General features: G+C 39.6%; 2 protein-coding genes across 12 annotated transcripts in view; both read left to right on the top strand.

Annotated features, from left to right (window-relative positions):
- myo3b (myosin IIIB) overlaps nucleotides 1-7,845 on the top strand; it is a 61,650-nt gene extending 53,805 nt beyond the window's left edge. For 10 of the 11 annotated variants that reach the window (XM_069533030.1, XM_069533029.1, XM_069533033.1 and 7 more), the window contains 3 exons: nucleotides 728-828; nucleotides 1,207-1,253; nucleotides 1,646-6,600. In XM_069533030.1, coding sequence (XP_069389131.1) covers nucleotides 728-828; nucleotides 1,207-1,253; nucleotides 1,646-1,778 — 281 coding nt within the window. In that variant the 3' untranslated portion in view covers nucleotides 1,779-6,600. Of the gene's footprint in view, nucleotides 1-727; nucleotides 829-1,206; nucleotides 1,254-1,645; nucleotides 6,601-7,712 lie in introns of those variants that run through there. The other variant, XM_069533025.1, reaches the window with a different exon arrangement.
- A 3,262-nt stretch (nucleotides 7,846-11,107) lies between these two features.
- Nucleotides 11,108-13,267, top strand: sp5a (Sp5 transcription factor a). Its single transcript, XM_020089687.2, has 2 exons — nucleotides 11,108-11,343; nucleotides 11,720-13,267. Exons 1-2 carry the CDS (start codon nucleotides 11,293-11,295, stop codon nucleotides 12,800-12,802), a joined length of 1,134 nt encoding a protein of 377 aa, XP_019945246.1. The 5' UTR covers nucleotides 11,108-11,292; the 3' UTR covers nucleotides 12,803-13,267.
- The last annotated feature ends 4,765 nt before the right edge of the window (nucleotides 13,268-18,032 follow it).

Below are 18,032 nucleotides of genomic sequence, written 5' to 3'. Positions count from 1 at the left end.
CTTACACTCTACTGTACAGTGAATTTGGATGACGTGGCAGCGGTCAGGAGAGACTCTAACTTCATGTGAGAGGGCATTTTTTGTATTTTCACTGATTTCCTAGGAAAATAATGAATGGATCTTGATGAAAACAATCAGTCACATTTAAGGAACTTATGTCTATGAGTGTGTGACATGTGGTGATGTTTGACAGAATGTAAGGAACTGTTGGGCCTTGGCATAGGTATGCGATCTACTGATTCTAGTTTGCCACAATCGTCTGCACATTTTCTGAGCTTTCTACTGTGAAGACATGGGAAGATCTGATCTGAGCATCAGTTTAAGCTCATCCAGGAATTAATTTAATCTTTTCTGTGAGTCTTGGCCACAGTATATACTACACACACCACTGTCTCACGTCAGCCTCTTCCAGTGTAGCTGTTAGGCAAACTTAACTTGTCATCGTCTGTGTACCTGTGAGGATAGATATAATTCGATCTGGTTTATATGTGTGGATTTGTGTAACGTTAAGCTGTTATTGAGTCAGCTCATCAGTGAAATTACATAATCTCACCAAAGTAAATTTCAAATGTTTGCCACTTTGTCACACACGAGGGTGCAGATTTGAAAAGTCGAGGGCAGGATCTGTTTACTGCTGCTGTCATTACCATCGATATCATTTTGGTGCTTCTTGTTGTTGTTTTTTTTTCTTAGTTGGATCACTGCCCTCATTTTTCCTCTGTTGCAGGTCCAGTGATGAAGCTGCAGCAGAGAACTCCTCGCCGGCGGGGCCAGCAGCCCAAGCTGCTCAACAGCCCTGAAGACAGCCTGTACTACAACCAGCTAAATGTGAGTTCAAAGTGCCGATAAAGGCCTTTGTCTGACTTTGGTTCCACATGATAATACAATTAAACCTACCTGTGCCAGACCCTGGAGCCCCACCCCCACGCTTCTCTGCCTCTTGTCTTGAACATGCGCTTATGCTCTTTATCTGTTGCTTTCATGTCAGGATGTCTGCCTTCACGGTGAATAATTGATGTGGTTTATCAAAGCTGAGCAAGATGCATGCTTCATCAGACTCACTTGAGCCCTTTGATCAGAAAAAAATTATGCTGTGACTTCTGATATTATCAGCATCTGCTCGCATTCAACACAAAATCACTTTGAATTAAAAATTAATGACTCTCTGCTCATCTTTTGACTGTGTGCTCTTGGCCCTTTCCTCAGAGAACTCTGGATTACCAGGGGAGCAAGAGGAAGCCGAGAAAACTTGGGTAAATAACTGCTTTCCTACTTACAGCAACTCTAAACAGAGCAGGCCCTTTGTGGAATAGGAGAATCCAGAAATGGAGTTGTTTTCTCATAATGTAAATGGAGAGCCGAAAATAACAGGCTTTTTAGGAGCAGTTGCTCTGCGTCATTAGAGAGGGGGTTACATATTAGGGCTTTGTCAGCATGCTAATTTAAGTTGTCGAAGGTCTGACTTGGATTTGTTCTATAAATTACGTCCTGGTTCAGATCAGCAAGAAGAGGACGCCTGAATGCTTCTTCCCCGCATCTGCAAATATTGTTTTTATTTCCACATGTCTGTTTTATCCCATCATGAAAACTCAGCTTGCATTGCAGCAACTTCTGACCACTTTCTTTTTCTTCTTTCACATCACAGTCAAATCAAAGTGCTGGATGGAGAAGATGAGTACTACAAATTACTGTCAACAGTGGAGTCGATCCCTGAGGAAGACTACGCACCCGCCCCCTCTCCCGCCCTTTCTACTGGGCCTCTCGTCAGTCAAAGCTGAGCCTTACAACCATGTCAACCGGTAAGACAGATGCAGCAGACATGTAGACAGACACTCCAAAGAACATCCTCTGTGTTGGATGTGCTGTCGTGTGAGGAGCCAGTAGCAGCAGTGCAAAATAAGCGACCAGCGCAGGCAGTGGCCTCAGCTGTGAATCTTAAGTGTTCAGAAAGTGCACACATGGAACAAGTTACTCATCAGTTACTTTATACTAACACTTTTTAAAGGATTGTGGCATTTCTGTGAATTGACATGACAGTTCCTCTGTTGATATTAGTCTTTTTGTGGTCTTGTACTTGACTTGCTGCTATCGTACATCTCAATATGCAAAAATTTACAATATTATTATTGTGTCATCTTTAACTAGTGTTGAATCCTTCACTCAATAAGAAACTAGTTGCTGGCTCATAAATGGCTTTGAAATGTTATAGATGTTGCATCAATAAATAAATTAATGACGGTACATGTAACAGCATCATGTAGTGCAGAGGAGGGGTGGTGACTTTTTGATAAAAGTATCCTGTAGTGTATCAGTTATTTATTTTATTGACTCAGTCTTAACTCTAAGAAACATTTAAAATATTAAATAAATTATACAAAAATGATGTCTTTAATGTACAGCCATGGTGTTCAATTTAAATGCTTTACATTTTTAGCTTTAACCAGTAGATGTTTTATGATCCCACACATAAATTATTTTATGATTTGAATTATAATTTATAAGTTCCTTTATAACATTTAGTTATTGATCCATCATTTAAATTCTACTTTACATTTACAACAAAGAGCCCTCCCCCTTCATCTTACAGTGTGTTTCTAACTCTGTGGTGTTTTCCTGACATGGACACATTTACCTATTTTTGAGCATTATGTTTGTTGCCGGATCCAGAGACAGATCCTTTCTGAAACATGAAACTCGTGACGAGAGCTCCCACAGCGAGCTGCCTGTAGTTTGAGGGGCTTTGTGCTGTCTGAGTGCTGGAATCACCACACATAGCCTCACAGTAGCAGAGCCAGACCTCACTTTGAATTTCACCCTAAATACAGGAATTTTCTTTAAAGATGTGAAGTGTCGGAAATGCAGGGCTGGCGAGTTGATTTGTAGAGGGGTTTTTTTCTTTTCAATTTGCATATCATTTACTGCATCTCCCTTTGTTGACACCCGAGGGCCTGAGAAGAGATTTTGATCTTAATAGGAAGAGTAGGGTGGTATGACTGAGGATCTCATCCTCCTTATACTCAGCAGGGAAAACATTAGAGCTCTGCCTAGACAGTGAGACCGGCTTCACTTAGGTTCAGGTTCATGAGAATCCTGGTTGGTTGAAAGAGGCCCAAAGTGTTCGTCAAATCCCACTGCTCGTTGCTGGGGAGGTCAGATGCAGGTTGAGATGCTGACTACTGACTCATCAACTAAAACATCAGCGGCCATCCATAATTAAAAAAGTGAAATTTAACATGATAGATGGTTTAAAACCAGACGTTTTATCACTTGAAAACACCTGTTATTTTCCAACCATAGCTATGCTGTTTGTTGTATTTAATGACCACAATGCTTGTAGTGCTTCATCCACAGTGGTGAATTAAATTTCAAACTTAAGTAAAAGTAGAAATACACCAAATTACTTTATTGCAAGTAAAGGTTCTACATTCAAAATGTAAATAAAGTATGTAAGTATGAGAGTATAAAGACAAAAAGGGCTCTTGTCATTGTTAAACTGATTATCTACTGATTATCCTACTTGAGTATCGTTATTATTAGTGCAAAATTAACCTTGAACTCATACAGTATACTTTTAGGTTGTATACCCCATTACAATATAAAAATTGATACTTAAAAATGAATTGGCAAAGAAACAAAGTGACTATGCATGAAAAATAGATATCTATAGAAAATAAATAAAAGTCTTTAAGTAGCATACAATGCAGATACTCTAGTAAAGTGACCTGTATTTGGACATATGGACAATGCTTGAGTAAATGTACCTTTCATTCCACCACTGCTAGTATAAGATGATGAAAAGATGTAACACACATCAACCATCATTATTCAAAAAGCTGATTCCATGATAATAATAAAAAAAATGGCTCACCAAATTAAGCTGCATCAATAATATATCACTAGTCTTTTCAATTTGCCATATGTAACCCTAAAGAAAACTCAGAAGTAATAGTCTGGACCACTGGCAGTGTTATAATGTGGTGTCACAGTTAGTTCATAAGCATTTCACCTCCGGTCGTAGCCACAGATCCTACAATAATTAAAATCCTCGTTGTGCATTACTCCCTTGCTGGGATAGTTGGTTCCTCTGAAGAGCAGTCTGAAATAGGTCACCCCAGCACCCTGTAGTGCATCTTAAAAGTACACTGAATCAATTAAGTGTGATCATGCTCCCCTGATTATTTTGGCCCTGTTTTACCACAGAGAGGAATTTCAAATAGGCTCACTCGTTTGAATAACAAGGTTGGACTGTGGTGACAAATGGTGCCAGAGTGGGTGTTTCTTCCCCTGTTTTTCTCTGCCAAATTAACTCCCTGGCTGATTGCCTGCTTTAGCATATGAGAGGAGGTGAGCGGAGGTGTGTATGTAATTGCCTTGGTTAGCTGATTATGCGTTGAAGAAGGAAAAATGTTATGAAATGCTGTTGTCACTCTCGTGAAACATGTTCTGACCTAATGAACTGATGCGTCTGCATCTGCTTGGACTGCTGGTCGCCTTAACATTGCATCAAGTCCGTCTTCGAGGCCCAACACCTGTGTTTTCTTTAATACGGCTTCATAAATCCAACTCCCTCTTGTTTTTCCTCATTAAATCTGACAACATCTGGCGTGCTAGAGAGGGGCTCCTTTAATGTGGGTGCCGTTGCTGCTGGTGTTATTTTTGCCATTTTGGCTATTTGCTGCATGTGCTGCACTTTCATTAGAGCTACATCCAAGGCAGCCACAAACACTGTTTTCCAAAAGTTTTAAATCACCTTTATGAAAATCGCTCAAGCTGCAGCCTTAACAAATGATGAAAAGCTTTTATTTTCTAAAGAAGTATACTTACCTTTTCACCTAATAGTGTTGTCTCACTTCAAAGGGAGCACACGATTAGGCCAACATTGTCCTGCTTCTGTATCCTTTGAGTTCAAAGGGAGAGTTTGAATACCTGTATTTCATGTGCAGCCTTTTCAAATACTGTTTTAATGCAGTTTATGTGCTCTTGATATCCAGATGTGTCAGATTTCCCCCACAGTAGAATACAGCACACTACATTATGGTTGCATAGAACAGCATTTTGCATAACTAAAGAATTAATGTCGCATCTTCTTCCTTAATAGTTTTTGTTCCCCTGAACTTCAAGGACAGAGGATGAACAAACGCCTTAAATAGCTACATACTCAGCATTGTGACGCTCTTTGCTGGCTAATGATTGGCGCCAAAGAAAGTGGCATAACATGAGCGTCGACCAGATGTCAGAAGTGCGTCGAGGGCTCTGAGAAAAAGAACATTCCCTAAAGACGGCATTAATAAAGAAACTGGTCGAGCCTGTGGAGAAGGAGAGAGTGAGAGGCAAAGAGGAAGAAGGAGATAAAAGAGTCTGTTGAGTAGATACATCAAAGGTCTGTTAATGACAAGGGGGTGCCATTAGGGTTACAGTGGCTTTTGTTTCAGCTTCCTCACACCTGCAGTTTGTTGAGGGCTCTCTATGCACTGTTTTGTTGTCTTACATTTGCATGAATGTAAAATGCATGCATGAGGGCTGCTAATCTTGGAGTTGACCAGATGTTTTGGTCAAAACGACAGCTTCCCTTTTCATTTGCAGAAGAGGCTGCCACTGTAAAGAGGGATAAAGAGAAGGCTCAAATAGAACAAGAGGAACCGTATGGAAAAGCTGTTATCCTGTACACCATGAAATTTATTGACTTAAAAGTTTTCTCAGTGCCTCCGGTGCTGGAGTGGGATTTGACAAATCAGAGCGTGAAATTGTGATTAGCCTCTCTCAGTTTGTAGACGGACTGGGGCACCAGCAGACTTGGCATGGCCAAAGGTGTAACCTGTTTTGTTTTGCCCCGGCACTGCTTTCCCAGATGGTGGGACCAGCTGCCACTGAATAAATGCTGGACGGTTAACAGTGTGAGAATTACCGCGGCCTTGTTTCAGTTTGGAATGCATAACGGAAAGCTTGTCTTTTTTGCCACTGCCAGGAGGTGCAGGGACGTATCACCTGGTGTTCAACCAAACAATCTTTTTATTGAGGTCAGGATAAAAAGATGTGTGGTAAAACTTCACTAAAAACCTGTCCAAAGGCTCCTATATTTCTCTTATTTTCTTCATTGTGAATGGAGACCCCCGTAGTCATTTTACTGTATAATTGCAGTATTTCTTCACAGGTCTGTTAAGATATTCATCAACAGTAGAGTCAGACAACTAAGTTAAACATTTGCAACTACCTCCGTACTTTCCTGCAGACCGACACCAATGTCTGTGTGTTGTCAAGAAAATCACATGATCTCCGCAGCAGAATTAAAACGTTACTTCCACGTTACTTCCAGCCTCTGCTTGCCGCTCACAGCTGCACCACCTCTAGCCTGAATAATGTGAACAATTTGTCGCAGTCTTGAATGCGCCTGTGCAGAGAACCTCCCACTGCGATGTGCATGTGTCAAAAGCAAACTGCGGATAAAGAACGGACCAAATTCTCCGGACTTTACCCGCAGGTCATGTCTGAAAATGGCTTTAGATTATTTAACCTTGTGCAGCAAGAAATCTTATTGTACTGTTAAAACAGAGTGATCAGGTTGAACCGATTGATGAAACTAAATAAATGTTCGCAAATGTTGCTGTCCTTCTTGTTTCAATGTTATGTTTTGAAGCAACAATCTGTCCTGTTAAAGTGTGACACATTTTCTGTCTTCTACACTTGCCTTGCTCAAGTGCTCTGTAGCAACATCACATGGAAAGTCGTCACCATAGTGAAAAACTGTCATAAGATTTTATCATATCTTTTCAAAAACATCAACGAGTTCTCCTTAAAACACTTGAATATTTAAGGATCTCCTGTCCCTGGCATCGCAGTGTAATAACTGATGTCTTTTTATTGTAATTTTTCCTGGGAGAGCGCTGCAGGCTGTGACCCCAGCTGTACATCATCATAGAGGGGGAGGAGATCCCCTCTTTAGGGCTGGATTAACACATGCAGGGTGGGCCAGGAGAAGGTAAAATGACCTGTCCTGCCTTACGTGACCCTAGGCCAACCCTGTGCATTGCCAAGGCTTTGCTCTTTGCTCTTGAATATGTAGAGGTCCCCAGCCTCATAGACTCGGAGGAGAGACAGAAAAGAGTTGTATCGCATTGCAGGGAAAATTAGTGAGACCAAAGTTGGAGTTTCTGTGTGTTGGGGGCTGCGAACAATGGCAGCTTTCTGTCAGACAGCAACTTCAAAGGTCTGCTGAGTGACTGCTCTGAGTTATACTTTGTTGTAGATCACTGAGGAAATTCACAGATGTTTTCTCATACGAGACACCATTATAGCGGCTCAAGTACCCAGTAGCCCCGAGCGTCTCTCTCTCTCTCTCTCTCCCCTCTCTCCCTCACTCTCCTTCTCACACATGCAGCCCCCACCCCCCCCCACTCTCACCCTCTCCTTTACCCACCCTCATCCCAAGTCTCTGATATCTCTCGTATGAGACAGATGTGGAACCTGTTTTCGCTCCAACTGTCCAGAGAATAGGGAAAGTTAAAAAGAGGTTCATGTTGTGGAGTTGCCCCTCGACTCTGTCAAATCCACAGAGCTGAACTGTCAGTTCACTCAAGATGTCAAAATCACATGCAGCTCCATTCTATCATATCCATTCATGGTCAATTCCATAAGTTGCACATTAAATGATTTAACCTGAAAATTGCAGAATGATAATGAATGATGTTCTGGTTGTTTTTCTGTCTCCTCTGCAGAATTATATCTTCATCACTGAACTGGACCAAAACAAACTCCATGTCAACAATACACTTGACATTTATTGTATATTTTTATTTATTTATAGAAAATTCCTGTTTTATATGAGTCAAATAAATGTATTCAAACCATTGACTTTGATTATCTTCCTTGAAATTAATGGTCTTTTTAATATTTTATGCAAAACTTTGAAAAGTATGTAGAAGAATATACAGTAATACATAAGTACATCCACACTCGCACTTTCAAGGTGATTGTCTTGAGATGATTCTTTGATCAGCTCTTTGTTTTAAACTCAGAAATTCACATTTCTAAACAATATAGAAATGCGATTTGATGCACTTATTCACCTCATTGTTTTCTTTGATTGTCATTGTTTGTAGATTCTAAAAATGCCTGCTTTCATTACAACAACTGTTGACAGTTGTGTGTCCTGTATCCACTGAAAGACTTTATCTTCTTTTAAGATATTCTGCTAATCCCTGCTGCAGCTCTGTACATGTCTGCACCTCTCAACAGCATTTCTGTTGATCGACTCTCTGCTTTATGCTTTTAAGTACTTTATGAAGTACACGGATGGTATTGACTGATACCGTGTTCAAACCTTTGAGTATCCAGACAGAAAACTATTGCAGAAGGGTTTCCTTCAAGTAAATTTTCCCATCAAATGCCATAGGAAAAATTTCTTTTAGCCAAACCACTGCTGAGGTGACCTGTAAAACTTGAGTCATGGCTATTAGACGGTGAAGGTTTGGAGCAAGTAAATTACCTCAGGGACTGGACATTGTGTCAACGCACACAGTCATGAATTTCTTACAAACTATATCAAAGTCGTGCTCAGGCAGAATCCTCCCTTAGATGGAGTCCCATTGAGATGCATCATAATGTAAGAACTTGCATTTGGGGCTGAACCGAGTATCTCAAAGGAAGATACTGATAATTTAAGCTGATGGCTCATAACATTGATGCAGTTGTCATATATGGCTGAATTTTTCCTTGCATTGCATGACAGCTCATTTGTAAAGCTGATTTAAGTGAAAATCCACCTTAGGGTGGCAGAGTTAATATACTCAAGTTTAATGTCCACATCCCTGCTTTTTAGAAACATAAAAAAGTCTGTTTTTTTATTTTTTGGGTGGACTGTCCATTTAACAAATATTAAATAACAGCTCTTTGCTGCACTGATACAAATGTATTGTAACTTAGTCCATTCTGCTCACCTGAGTTTACGTTTGATCATTTTATTATGATTTTCATCTGTTTACCTGAAGTCATGAAGTAATCAACTATTTCTGGTAAGATGCCCGTTACAAAGACTTGACAGCTTGGAGCTAATACGTTTATTTATTCATGGTTAATAAATCATTTGCTAATACTTTATTAGCAATGAATAAGAATGACTTTTGGGTCACCAGGGTGTGAAAAATAATTTTTACTGATGTTTATCCTCCTTCTGCTTGATACTGTTTTGAAATATACAGTGAATGTGTGTAAAAACCCGTTATTAATAACTTATCAACATATTTCTGATTTAATATACTGATAGAAACTGAGAAACTGTGAGTATTCACCAACAGTCATACCTCGATTTTCATAAATGACAGACACCAGACAAGGATTTTTCTCACAACTTGTCAACTCAAAACCTAAATCTGTTTGCCTTTTTTCATCTCTATGTCAAAATCATTGAACACCCAGATAACCTAAGTAAATACATGTATGTACATCACTAATGTACAATTCACAACTAGTCGTAAATGGCTTTAATAATGGTAAATAAATATGTTGATGCTGCGTTATGGATCAGTTAACGATTTGTAAAGCCGTATTTATAATTTTTGTATATGAGCCTTGTTCCAAAGTTGTGCCAATGTTTATTGATCATAAAAAAACGTCCATCTACACATTCAGAGGTTTTGTACTTTTATAACTTGACCTCTGCAGGAGGATTTTCAGTAAAGGTGTAAAAGAGCCAACAAATGTACAAACACTCTCTTGTGTAAATTTGGCTCAGAATTCAAAGCAATAATCTTTTCTTTTCCTGCACATTTTCTATAAACTTAACTATATGCGCTTATTCACCAACAGCTGCCATAAGTTGATGTAAACAAGGTTAATCTCCACTGTTTTTTTATTTTATTATGGTGACTACACCACTCCTGTAGCCAGTTTTGTAGTTTAACATGGCTCCAGTGCAGCCCAGCAGGACTCCTCCTTTCCCTCATGACTGTGTATAAAGCCGTGGGAGAGGACTGGGAACATTAATCCCTTCAAAGGAACAGATCTAATTCAAAATCTGCCGCTCCAAACTAGTTGAGAGGACAGTGATTGTTTCTGCAGGGAAGCCAGATAAAGATCAGAGGGTTGATATAGAAAACTACAACTTCCATTTCAACTGCTCTCCCACCAAAGTTTGGATATTATCTTGTGAAAACTGCATACTTCTGCCTTCATTAAACAAAAAAGGGGAAATTTGATATGTCGGTTTAGCCTTTGTTTTAAAGTTTCTTTAAATTACAATCCGTTTGATATGGACTCTTTGATGGGATTTTTAACGTGTACTTCCTCCTCAGACATATTGACATGTGATGTTTATATAGAAATATAACAGAGCTGTCACTTTTTCAAGTGTTGGTGTTGTCACCTGGTTTCAAAACAGAGGTTTCCTTTGTGTGAGACGTTAACGAACATTCTCCTGAATTAGCTTGAGAGTTAAGATTGTATTGCTTGACAAAGGGGGCGAGAGAAAGAGAAATCTCAATTAGGAATAAGTTGTGATAAAACATCTGATTGAAATGTGAGAAGGAGAGAGAAGTGTTGAAATAAGTCAGTGGGGGCATAATTAAGTGTTTAATGCTGTGTTGCGGTTCAAAGGCACAACAAAGACAAGGTTTTAATTCAAATTAGAAATGAGAACTTTGTGTTGAGTCACTTGATTTTGGTCTCTCTCTCTCCATCAAGAGAGTGAGGCAACCGCTCTATGAGATCTCCAGAGATAACAATGTCATATTGTCACATAGGGTTCTGCTACAAATCCTTAATTACAAAAAGAGGATCAGATGACTTACAGCATCCAATACCGGGGTCTCCAGGCGGCATGAGGGGTCTTTGATCAAGAAAATCCAATTATTTGTGTATATACATTTCCCACATAGTGATTACTTCATTAATTGTCCCGCCTTTATCTCCTCCCTGCCCATCCCCCCTAATAATCAGCCCCTTTATCCAGACCAACAAACACACCATTGGAGCTTTGTGGATTCAAAGGATTTGCTTTCCCCTCTCAAAGAGCCGCCATTCTTTGATGATTGGGCAGCGGCAAACTTCAAAGTAATAAATCTTATTTCTGACTGGCTGGCGGCCCACCAAAGTCCTTATCAAAGCCTAAGAAGTGATCCCTCAGTCTTCAGATACACCGAGGAGATCCGGGAGAGAGGAGCCACCGAGGAGGAGGCAGGCACCGCTCCACGAGCTCTTCCATCACGAATGCTCACATTTATCTGAATTACAACTTTTTTTATTATTTTTTATTTTTATTTGGTTTATTCCGTCCAGAGGCAGGAGGACGTTTTTCCAACCATGGCGGCAGTGGCGGTGCTGCGGAATGAAACACTCCAGGCTTTTCTGCAGGTCGGTGCGCCACTTTCTCCACTTTCTACTTTTTCACGACTTTTAATAAACTTGTAAAAACTCGCTCAACCGCGATGATTTGCATTACGCGTCTCACGCACAGGGCTACACTGCAGACTTTTGATAGCTCAGTGTCATATAATTTAATTGCCAACACTAATAGTGTGCGTGTTAATGATTCCTGCGTCAACTTTTATGTCACATCCAAACGGTTCAGGCTGCAGGATCGATTTAGTGCGCATGAAATTCAAACTGTTCAGGCAAACCATCCCAGCATTGAAGAATAATAAAAAAAAAGACTATGAGTGCTTTACCTCATTAAATGTCTCGATTAATGATTGTATTATAAAAAAATATACGTGTGTCCTTTATCCAGGATCGCACTCCGAACTCTTCTCCAGAGAACTGTAAGCACTCTCCGCTGGCTCTCCTGGCCGCCACTTGTAACCGGATCGGGCACCACCACGGATCCAACCCAACAGATTTCCTCCAGGTCCCCTACGACCCCACTCTGGGCTCCCCCTCGCGATTGTTTCACCCGTGGACTAGCGAGGGGAACCCCCAGAGCAGCCTGGCGGGCAACTCCACTTTCGGACTATCTTCCAAGCCCCAGCTGTCCGCGCACATCCAGAGCTCCTTCAGCGCGCACCACGAACTGCCCCTCACCCCTCCGGCGGACCCCTCATACCCCTATGACTTCTCCCCCGTGAAGATGCTGCCTTGCTCCATGCAGTCCCTGCAGTCCACCTGCCCCCCCACCTACGTCCCCGCAGTCAGCTACGCGGCCCCTGCTCCCATTGCGCCCGCGATGCCAAGTTTTGTCACGGGACCCTCCGGCCTTATGCACCACCATCAGCAGCAGAGACAGTTGTCCCCCAACCCCGGGGAGGATATTCCGTGGTGGAGCCTGCAGCAGGGGAACCATGTCAGCCACTCGTCCTCCCTGGGTCCCCACCGCTTCCAGCTGCAGAGGGGCTTGGTCCTGGGACATACGGACTTTGCGCAATACCAGACGCAGATCGCCGCGCTCCTGCACACCAAGTCCCCGCTGGCGACTGCGCGGCGGTGCAGGAGGTGCAGGTGCCCCAACTGCCAGTCCTCCACGTCCAGCGACGAGCCCGGCAAGAAGAAGCAGCACATCTGTCACATACCGGGCTGCGGGAAAGTTTACGGGAAAACCTCGCACCTGAAGGCGCACCTGAGGTGGCACTCTGGGGAGCGGCCGTTTGTGTGCAACTGGCTGTTCTGCGGCAAGAGTTTCACCAGGTCGGACGAGCTGCAGAGACACCTGAGGACTCACACGGGGGAGAAGCGCTTTGTTTGTCCGGACTGCTGCAAGAGGTTCATGAGGAGTGACCACTTGGCAAAACACGTGAAAACGCACCAGAACAAAAAGAGCAAGTGCCACGACAAGACACTTGACCACGTCAAAAGGGAGGACACGAGGAATATGTTGTAACACACTTTATAGTCCTTTTAAACCGTAGACATCACTATAGTGCAATACAGTCAGTCCTACATTAGTTAACAGTTTCTATACATAGGGCATTCTGTTTCTTTCCTTGGTTGATTTCTCACATCCTGACAATACTTTCTAACATTGCTGGTCTGTGTAACACATTGTTTTCTATGTGTATATATACAAGTGTCATAAGTTAATTTGGGACCATGGAGAAGTTCTAGCTCATGAGTTTGAATTCAGTGTCTTTGTCGTATCAAGGAAGACGAGTTTTCAACTTGTGTTTTGATCATTGTCTTCGGTGGAAGATTTCACTCCCCTGTACATTATATTTAATAGCTTTTGTTGAATGAAAGTGTCAGTTTTTCGCTCCATATGGGGGTGTTTTTAAAAGCATGCTCTTGAAAAGATCTGCTATTGTTGATATGACCCAAATACTGTGTGAGAATAAAGATTATAACATTTTCCCCTTCTCAGAATAATTCATTCAATCTCACTCAGTTATATGAGCGATGAGACGGTCAGTGTTTTATATTTGAGAAGAATGTGAATATGATATTACCTGGAATGATATGTGTGTGCTTAGTAAACTGGTGTCAAAAGTTTTACTAGTGAAGCTCTGCATTTTAAAACTAAATTAAAATCAGTAAATGTGATTAAAAAAAAAGGTCAAAGAGTAATTTACCCCAAAAGGGGAATTTATATTATTTTGAAAATGAAGTCCACAGTCTTATCTCCTACTTGTTTTTGTTTCATAAAACATTAAAAAAAATCTTAAACTACATTTAGGTATCAGTCAGGTGACCGTGGTTGGGTTGGTCTGCACTGTATTTCAAAATCTATACAGAAATATTTGGAAAATGTATATATTCTCTCAAACAATTAACGATATAGTGTTAAATGATGAAATGGAGCTGTGTGAGGGCTGAAAATCAGCCAGCAACTTTAAAACTGGCGTAATTCATAGAAAAACTTTCATCTCCAGACGAACCTGTCTCCTCTGAATAACATGAGCGCTTCATAGGTGCACACAGGTGCACATATTCTAAAATATAACTCTATCAAACTTCACACCTAAATGTTTCACTGTAGGGGCATTGAATTCAAAATAACCAAATTATTTGGGAAACGATGCAAAATAATGTTTAAAAGAATAAATAATAAAGTGTGTGGATGTTTAAATTTATGAATGCACTCTAATCGATGTGGTCTATTTGCTTCTGTGTTTTACATTTACCTCTGAGAACTTTGTAGTGAAACCGTAGACTGAGGCGAGATCAATAAATAGTGAGACACTTTTAATAGAAATATCCCTGGATTCATGTTGTTCACATTATATACAGCAGCTTTAATGTCTAAATTTAACGTCACCCAGGGTCTTGATGGACAGTGACAACAGTCCAGATGCAGAGTTTTTTTTTTTTTTACCAAACTCACTAAGAAGTTTGTCTTTTCTAATGACACATATTAATTTTTTTACGGGCAGACTTCTCATTGATTAACACCTACATTAAATGTCATGTTATATCACCAACTGCTGTGGTAGAGCAGTTAGTGATATTCACCTTGCTCAAAGGCACTTCTTTGTGGTACGACTGTGTATTTATGTGTGGGCAACTACTTTTTGGTCGATTGTTTTTCATGCTGACTTCCTCCATCAAGATTTTCAATGTAGGCTGGGGACTTTAAGTGATGATTGACCTTCTGGGGGGGAAAAAATAAATCTCGAGCTTTTTTTTAGGCTTCCTTACTTGAAACTAATAAACGCATTCTAGTAAATAACTTTTCAGAATCTTAAACATCTGAACAGGAGGAAATCAGAGAAAAGCCGCTTCCTGCACCGAGCAGTCACGCTGTCAGGACAGGACGTCTGTCTCATGTGGGATCACTGAAAATGTCAGTATAGAGACAACAACTGCTGCCACTCACTGGAGTTTTGAACTGTCAGTTGCTGCCTCAACAGCGCCCCCTTTTGAAAGACAAACCCAAATATTCTAAAAAAAAAAATTTTTAAAAAGTAACTCCTCATAGTAAAAGTCTGAAGACTCTACATTCTTGTACATCACATCTGTTGTCTCTGAAGGACCAACGAAGAAAGTTCCAGTCAGTTTATCAAAAGATGCAATAGAGATTAGTTGGTTCCTTTTTATATGGAGGTAGAAAGAGGCTTACCTTCGACTTGTAGGATTTCAATCTAGCATCGTTCCCAAAGAGACATCAGCCTGAATTTACAAAGATTAACTAGGGATAGGTGCTGCCTCAATTCAACACCTTCTATTGCTTTACTTCTCTTATTTAGCTATTTCATCTGTATTGTCCTTGGTAAATAAATTCACATATAGATAAATAACAAACATTAGAAAACAATAATGAACAAGTTATTACACTGTGGTGTCTGGAAGGGTTTATTTACATTAGCAATAATACAAATATCAGCCAATCAGGGATGTGCTTTTTTAATGATCATCGAATGACGTAGTTTACAGTATATAGTAAAAAATGACTGCTGCCTTGTGCAAGTGAGACTGCGGGAGTTGTTTCATCAAATCCAAAGAATGAACAATCCACATGAATATTAACACACATTCATCACAAAAGAGGAGGAATAAAGATTAAAAAATGAATAGTATAAGGGGAGATTTGACCATTTGAACTATAAAGTCTTTATCCAAATTTTATGATCCTATTATAGAAATTAGGAACGTTGAATGCAGTGAGGCTCACTGTTCTTAGCACTGTGAGAGGCCACAATGCTTAAATGCCCACAGACAAGAATATCATATATCATAGAATATCCCTAAATTTATTGTTGCCTTTTTTAAAGACTTAAGAACTTTGATTTTTTTTCATCTACAATTGTCCATATGTGACTCAGAATTATTTCATCTCTACAATTGAAATTATTTTTCGGAAAAGGATAATTACTTATTCCTAATCTTTTCCTTTGTCATTAACACTTTCAGTGCATCTTATGTAATATATAAGCAGTATATAAACAATTTAGTTGTTATCATTTATAAGGACATAACAGAAAATGGTCTTTAAATTGTTACGAATATGAAGCATCTATATATGATATTTAATAATATTTAATTCAGTCAGTGAATGATTTGTACATGTTACTGCATGGTCTATAACACACTGTAGAAAACTCTACAGCAATAAATACAGTAATATGCCTTTGATCTGGTTAGAACTGCATTCTAGCATTTTACTACATATTAAGTGTTTATGTAAATGTTGATATGCATGCTAAATGGAACTTGGTTTGGGCTGAAATGATAAAAGATTAACACCATGTTTAGGAATCATTTTAAAAACAGTGATTGAGACCTTCAAATGAAAAATGGAATAATTCTTTGTGGTCATGTGAGGTTTAGAGATGGGGTCCAGTCAGATGTTTTCATCACACATGAAATGACCTCACTGTGGCTTTGGCTTCACACACACTGTCAAAATAAAATGACTGATAGGCTGTTGCATGATTTAAATCCTGATGTCAACAACTGTAAATGGCTGTATCAATGGAGGATAATTATATAGTGCCTCAGATTTGGCAGATGCTGCTATACATTCAGTAGGCCGAGTAAAAACAGTTCATACATTTGATGAATGAATGTTGACTCCATTAGCTGAAGCTGGACTATGTACGAAATAGATTTGGGAACATTTTGGTCATAACATTGTTGGTATCATTAACTCTCATTCATGTAGTGATGGTTTGGATAGATTCAATTGAAAGTGGCCAAATAACCCAATTATATTGCAATTCAATCAATTCTTCTTTTCTGCTTAAAAAAAGCAGTTATGCTTGAGTTGTGCACTGCTGCCACCGGTAAGAAGAAGTGAATTCCTGTTGAGTAGATGAAATGTTGAAATGCTGTTTGGCAATACGATCAGCATTATGGCAATATGTCACGACAATGACTGTGCTAAACAGTATATATAAATACATGGTGTGTTGGATGTCAACAGTGACCACGATTGTTTCCAAACAGTTTAATGTTGCCATGACGAAGACCCTAACCTTTGCAAAGTACTTATTTTGACCCAAAAGAAATTGTGTGTTAAATCTTAACAATGTGTGTATTTAAACCCAAACCATGACGTTTGGGTTTCTTCCCCAATGCTGATTTACTCTTCAACAGTAATAATTACAGAAGTCAGAGACCCTTTATGTTGATCTGCTGATGTGGATGTCAGATTGTGTCATGGACAATCATCATATTTAAAATGTCTGCAACAGAATCAGACAATGAAAGCTATTGAGAACTTTTATGAATTTTCTTACCGCTGTACATGTTGAGGTGTAAGTGGCAAATGGTGTGATATCCTGATTAAGATATAAGTGAACAAACTCTACGGTCAGTGATTTGAAATCTTTGACTTGAAGTGAAGAAAATGCTGTGATTCAGCAAAGTGACTCGTAATGTTCTTAACTTTTAGCTGCAGCTTCAAGTGTCTGCAGCAGTGAGAGGTGATGGGAGGTTTTCATGTCCCACAAGAGAAACATTCAAACACAACAGACTCATTCAGTCAAACACTATAAACCTCCTGTTGTGTAATTGAGATGACCACACATTACATCTCATCCAATTGTACAAATAACAGCGGGAGAAATTGAAACAAATAAAATCCCTGTTGTTCTTTTGTTCATTTAATCTACACATGTAACTTCAACAAAGACTCAGATGACATTGCTCTATAATTTCACGAAGATTTATTTTCCATTGTTGAATAATTCCTCTGATTGTAACCAGCCATTTTGAGTCATTTACATTTTTATGAGAAAATTAAAGGATTGTACTTTTGCATATTTTAATTGGCTTTTAAGGAGAAAAAAGGGGGTACCGGGTACTTAAACCATGAAAAATTGTTAAATTGGATTCTAACTTTGAATTGTTATTTCTAGACGTATAAAACTGTTAAAATGATAAAGATGAAATTTCATGCCAGTTCTGATTAAAATGGTGACTCTTGAATGGAGACTTACATGTGAGGGGTCAGACAGAGTCGCTCTCACGCTGAGCTCCATGTTTAATACATCAGTACACAGTGATTAAAGTCTAATTAAAACCTGATTTTTCTTCAAAACTGATTTCCATCTCTTTATTGAATACATAAATATGTTTAGATGCAGATAAGCATGTACATAGCTTCACAGTGTTTGCCCAGTAATAAAACGCAGTGAGGGTACTTGAACCAGAAACTCCCTGTGGACACGTTTTCA

This window comes from Paralichthys olivaceus, chromosome 10 (assembly GCF_024713975.1).
Source record: "Paralichthys olivaceus isolate ysfri-2021 chromosome 10, ASM2471397v2, whole genome shotgun sequence".
NCBI lineage: Eukaryota > Metazoa > Chordata > Actinopteri > Pleuronectiformes > Paralichthyidae > Paralichthys > Paralichthys olivaceus.
The sequence above is the reverse complement of the archived record's forward strand: the minus strand, read 5'-3'. Positions and strand labels throughout refer to the sequence as shown.

Bases quoted from the DNA above. Each gene is read 5' to 3' on its own strand.
- sp5a (XM_020089687.2), top strand. From the start codon at position 11,293: ATGGCGGCAGTGGCGGTGCTGCGGAATGAAACACTCCAGGCTTTTCTG. The intron at 11,344-11,719 runs GTCGGTGCGCCA...TCCTTTATCCAG, and splicing joins CACTCCAGGCTTTTCTGCAG to GATCGCACTCCGAACTCTTC.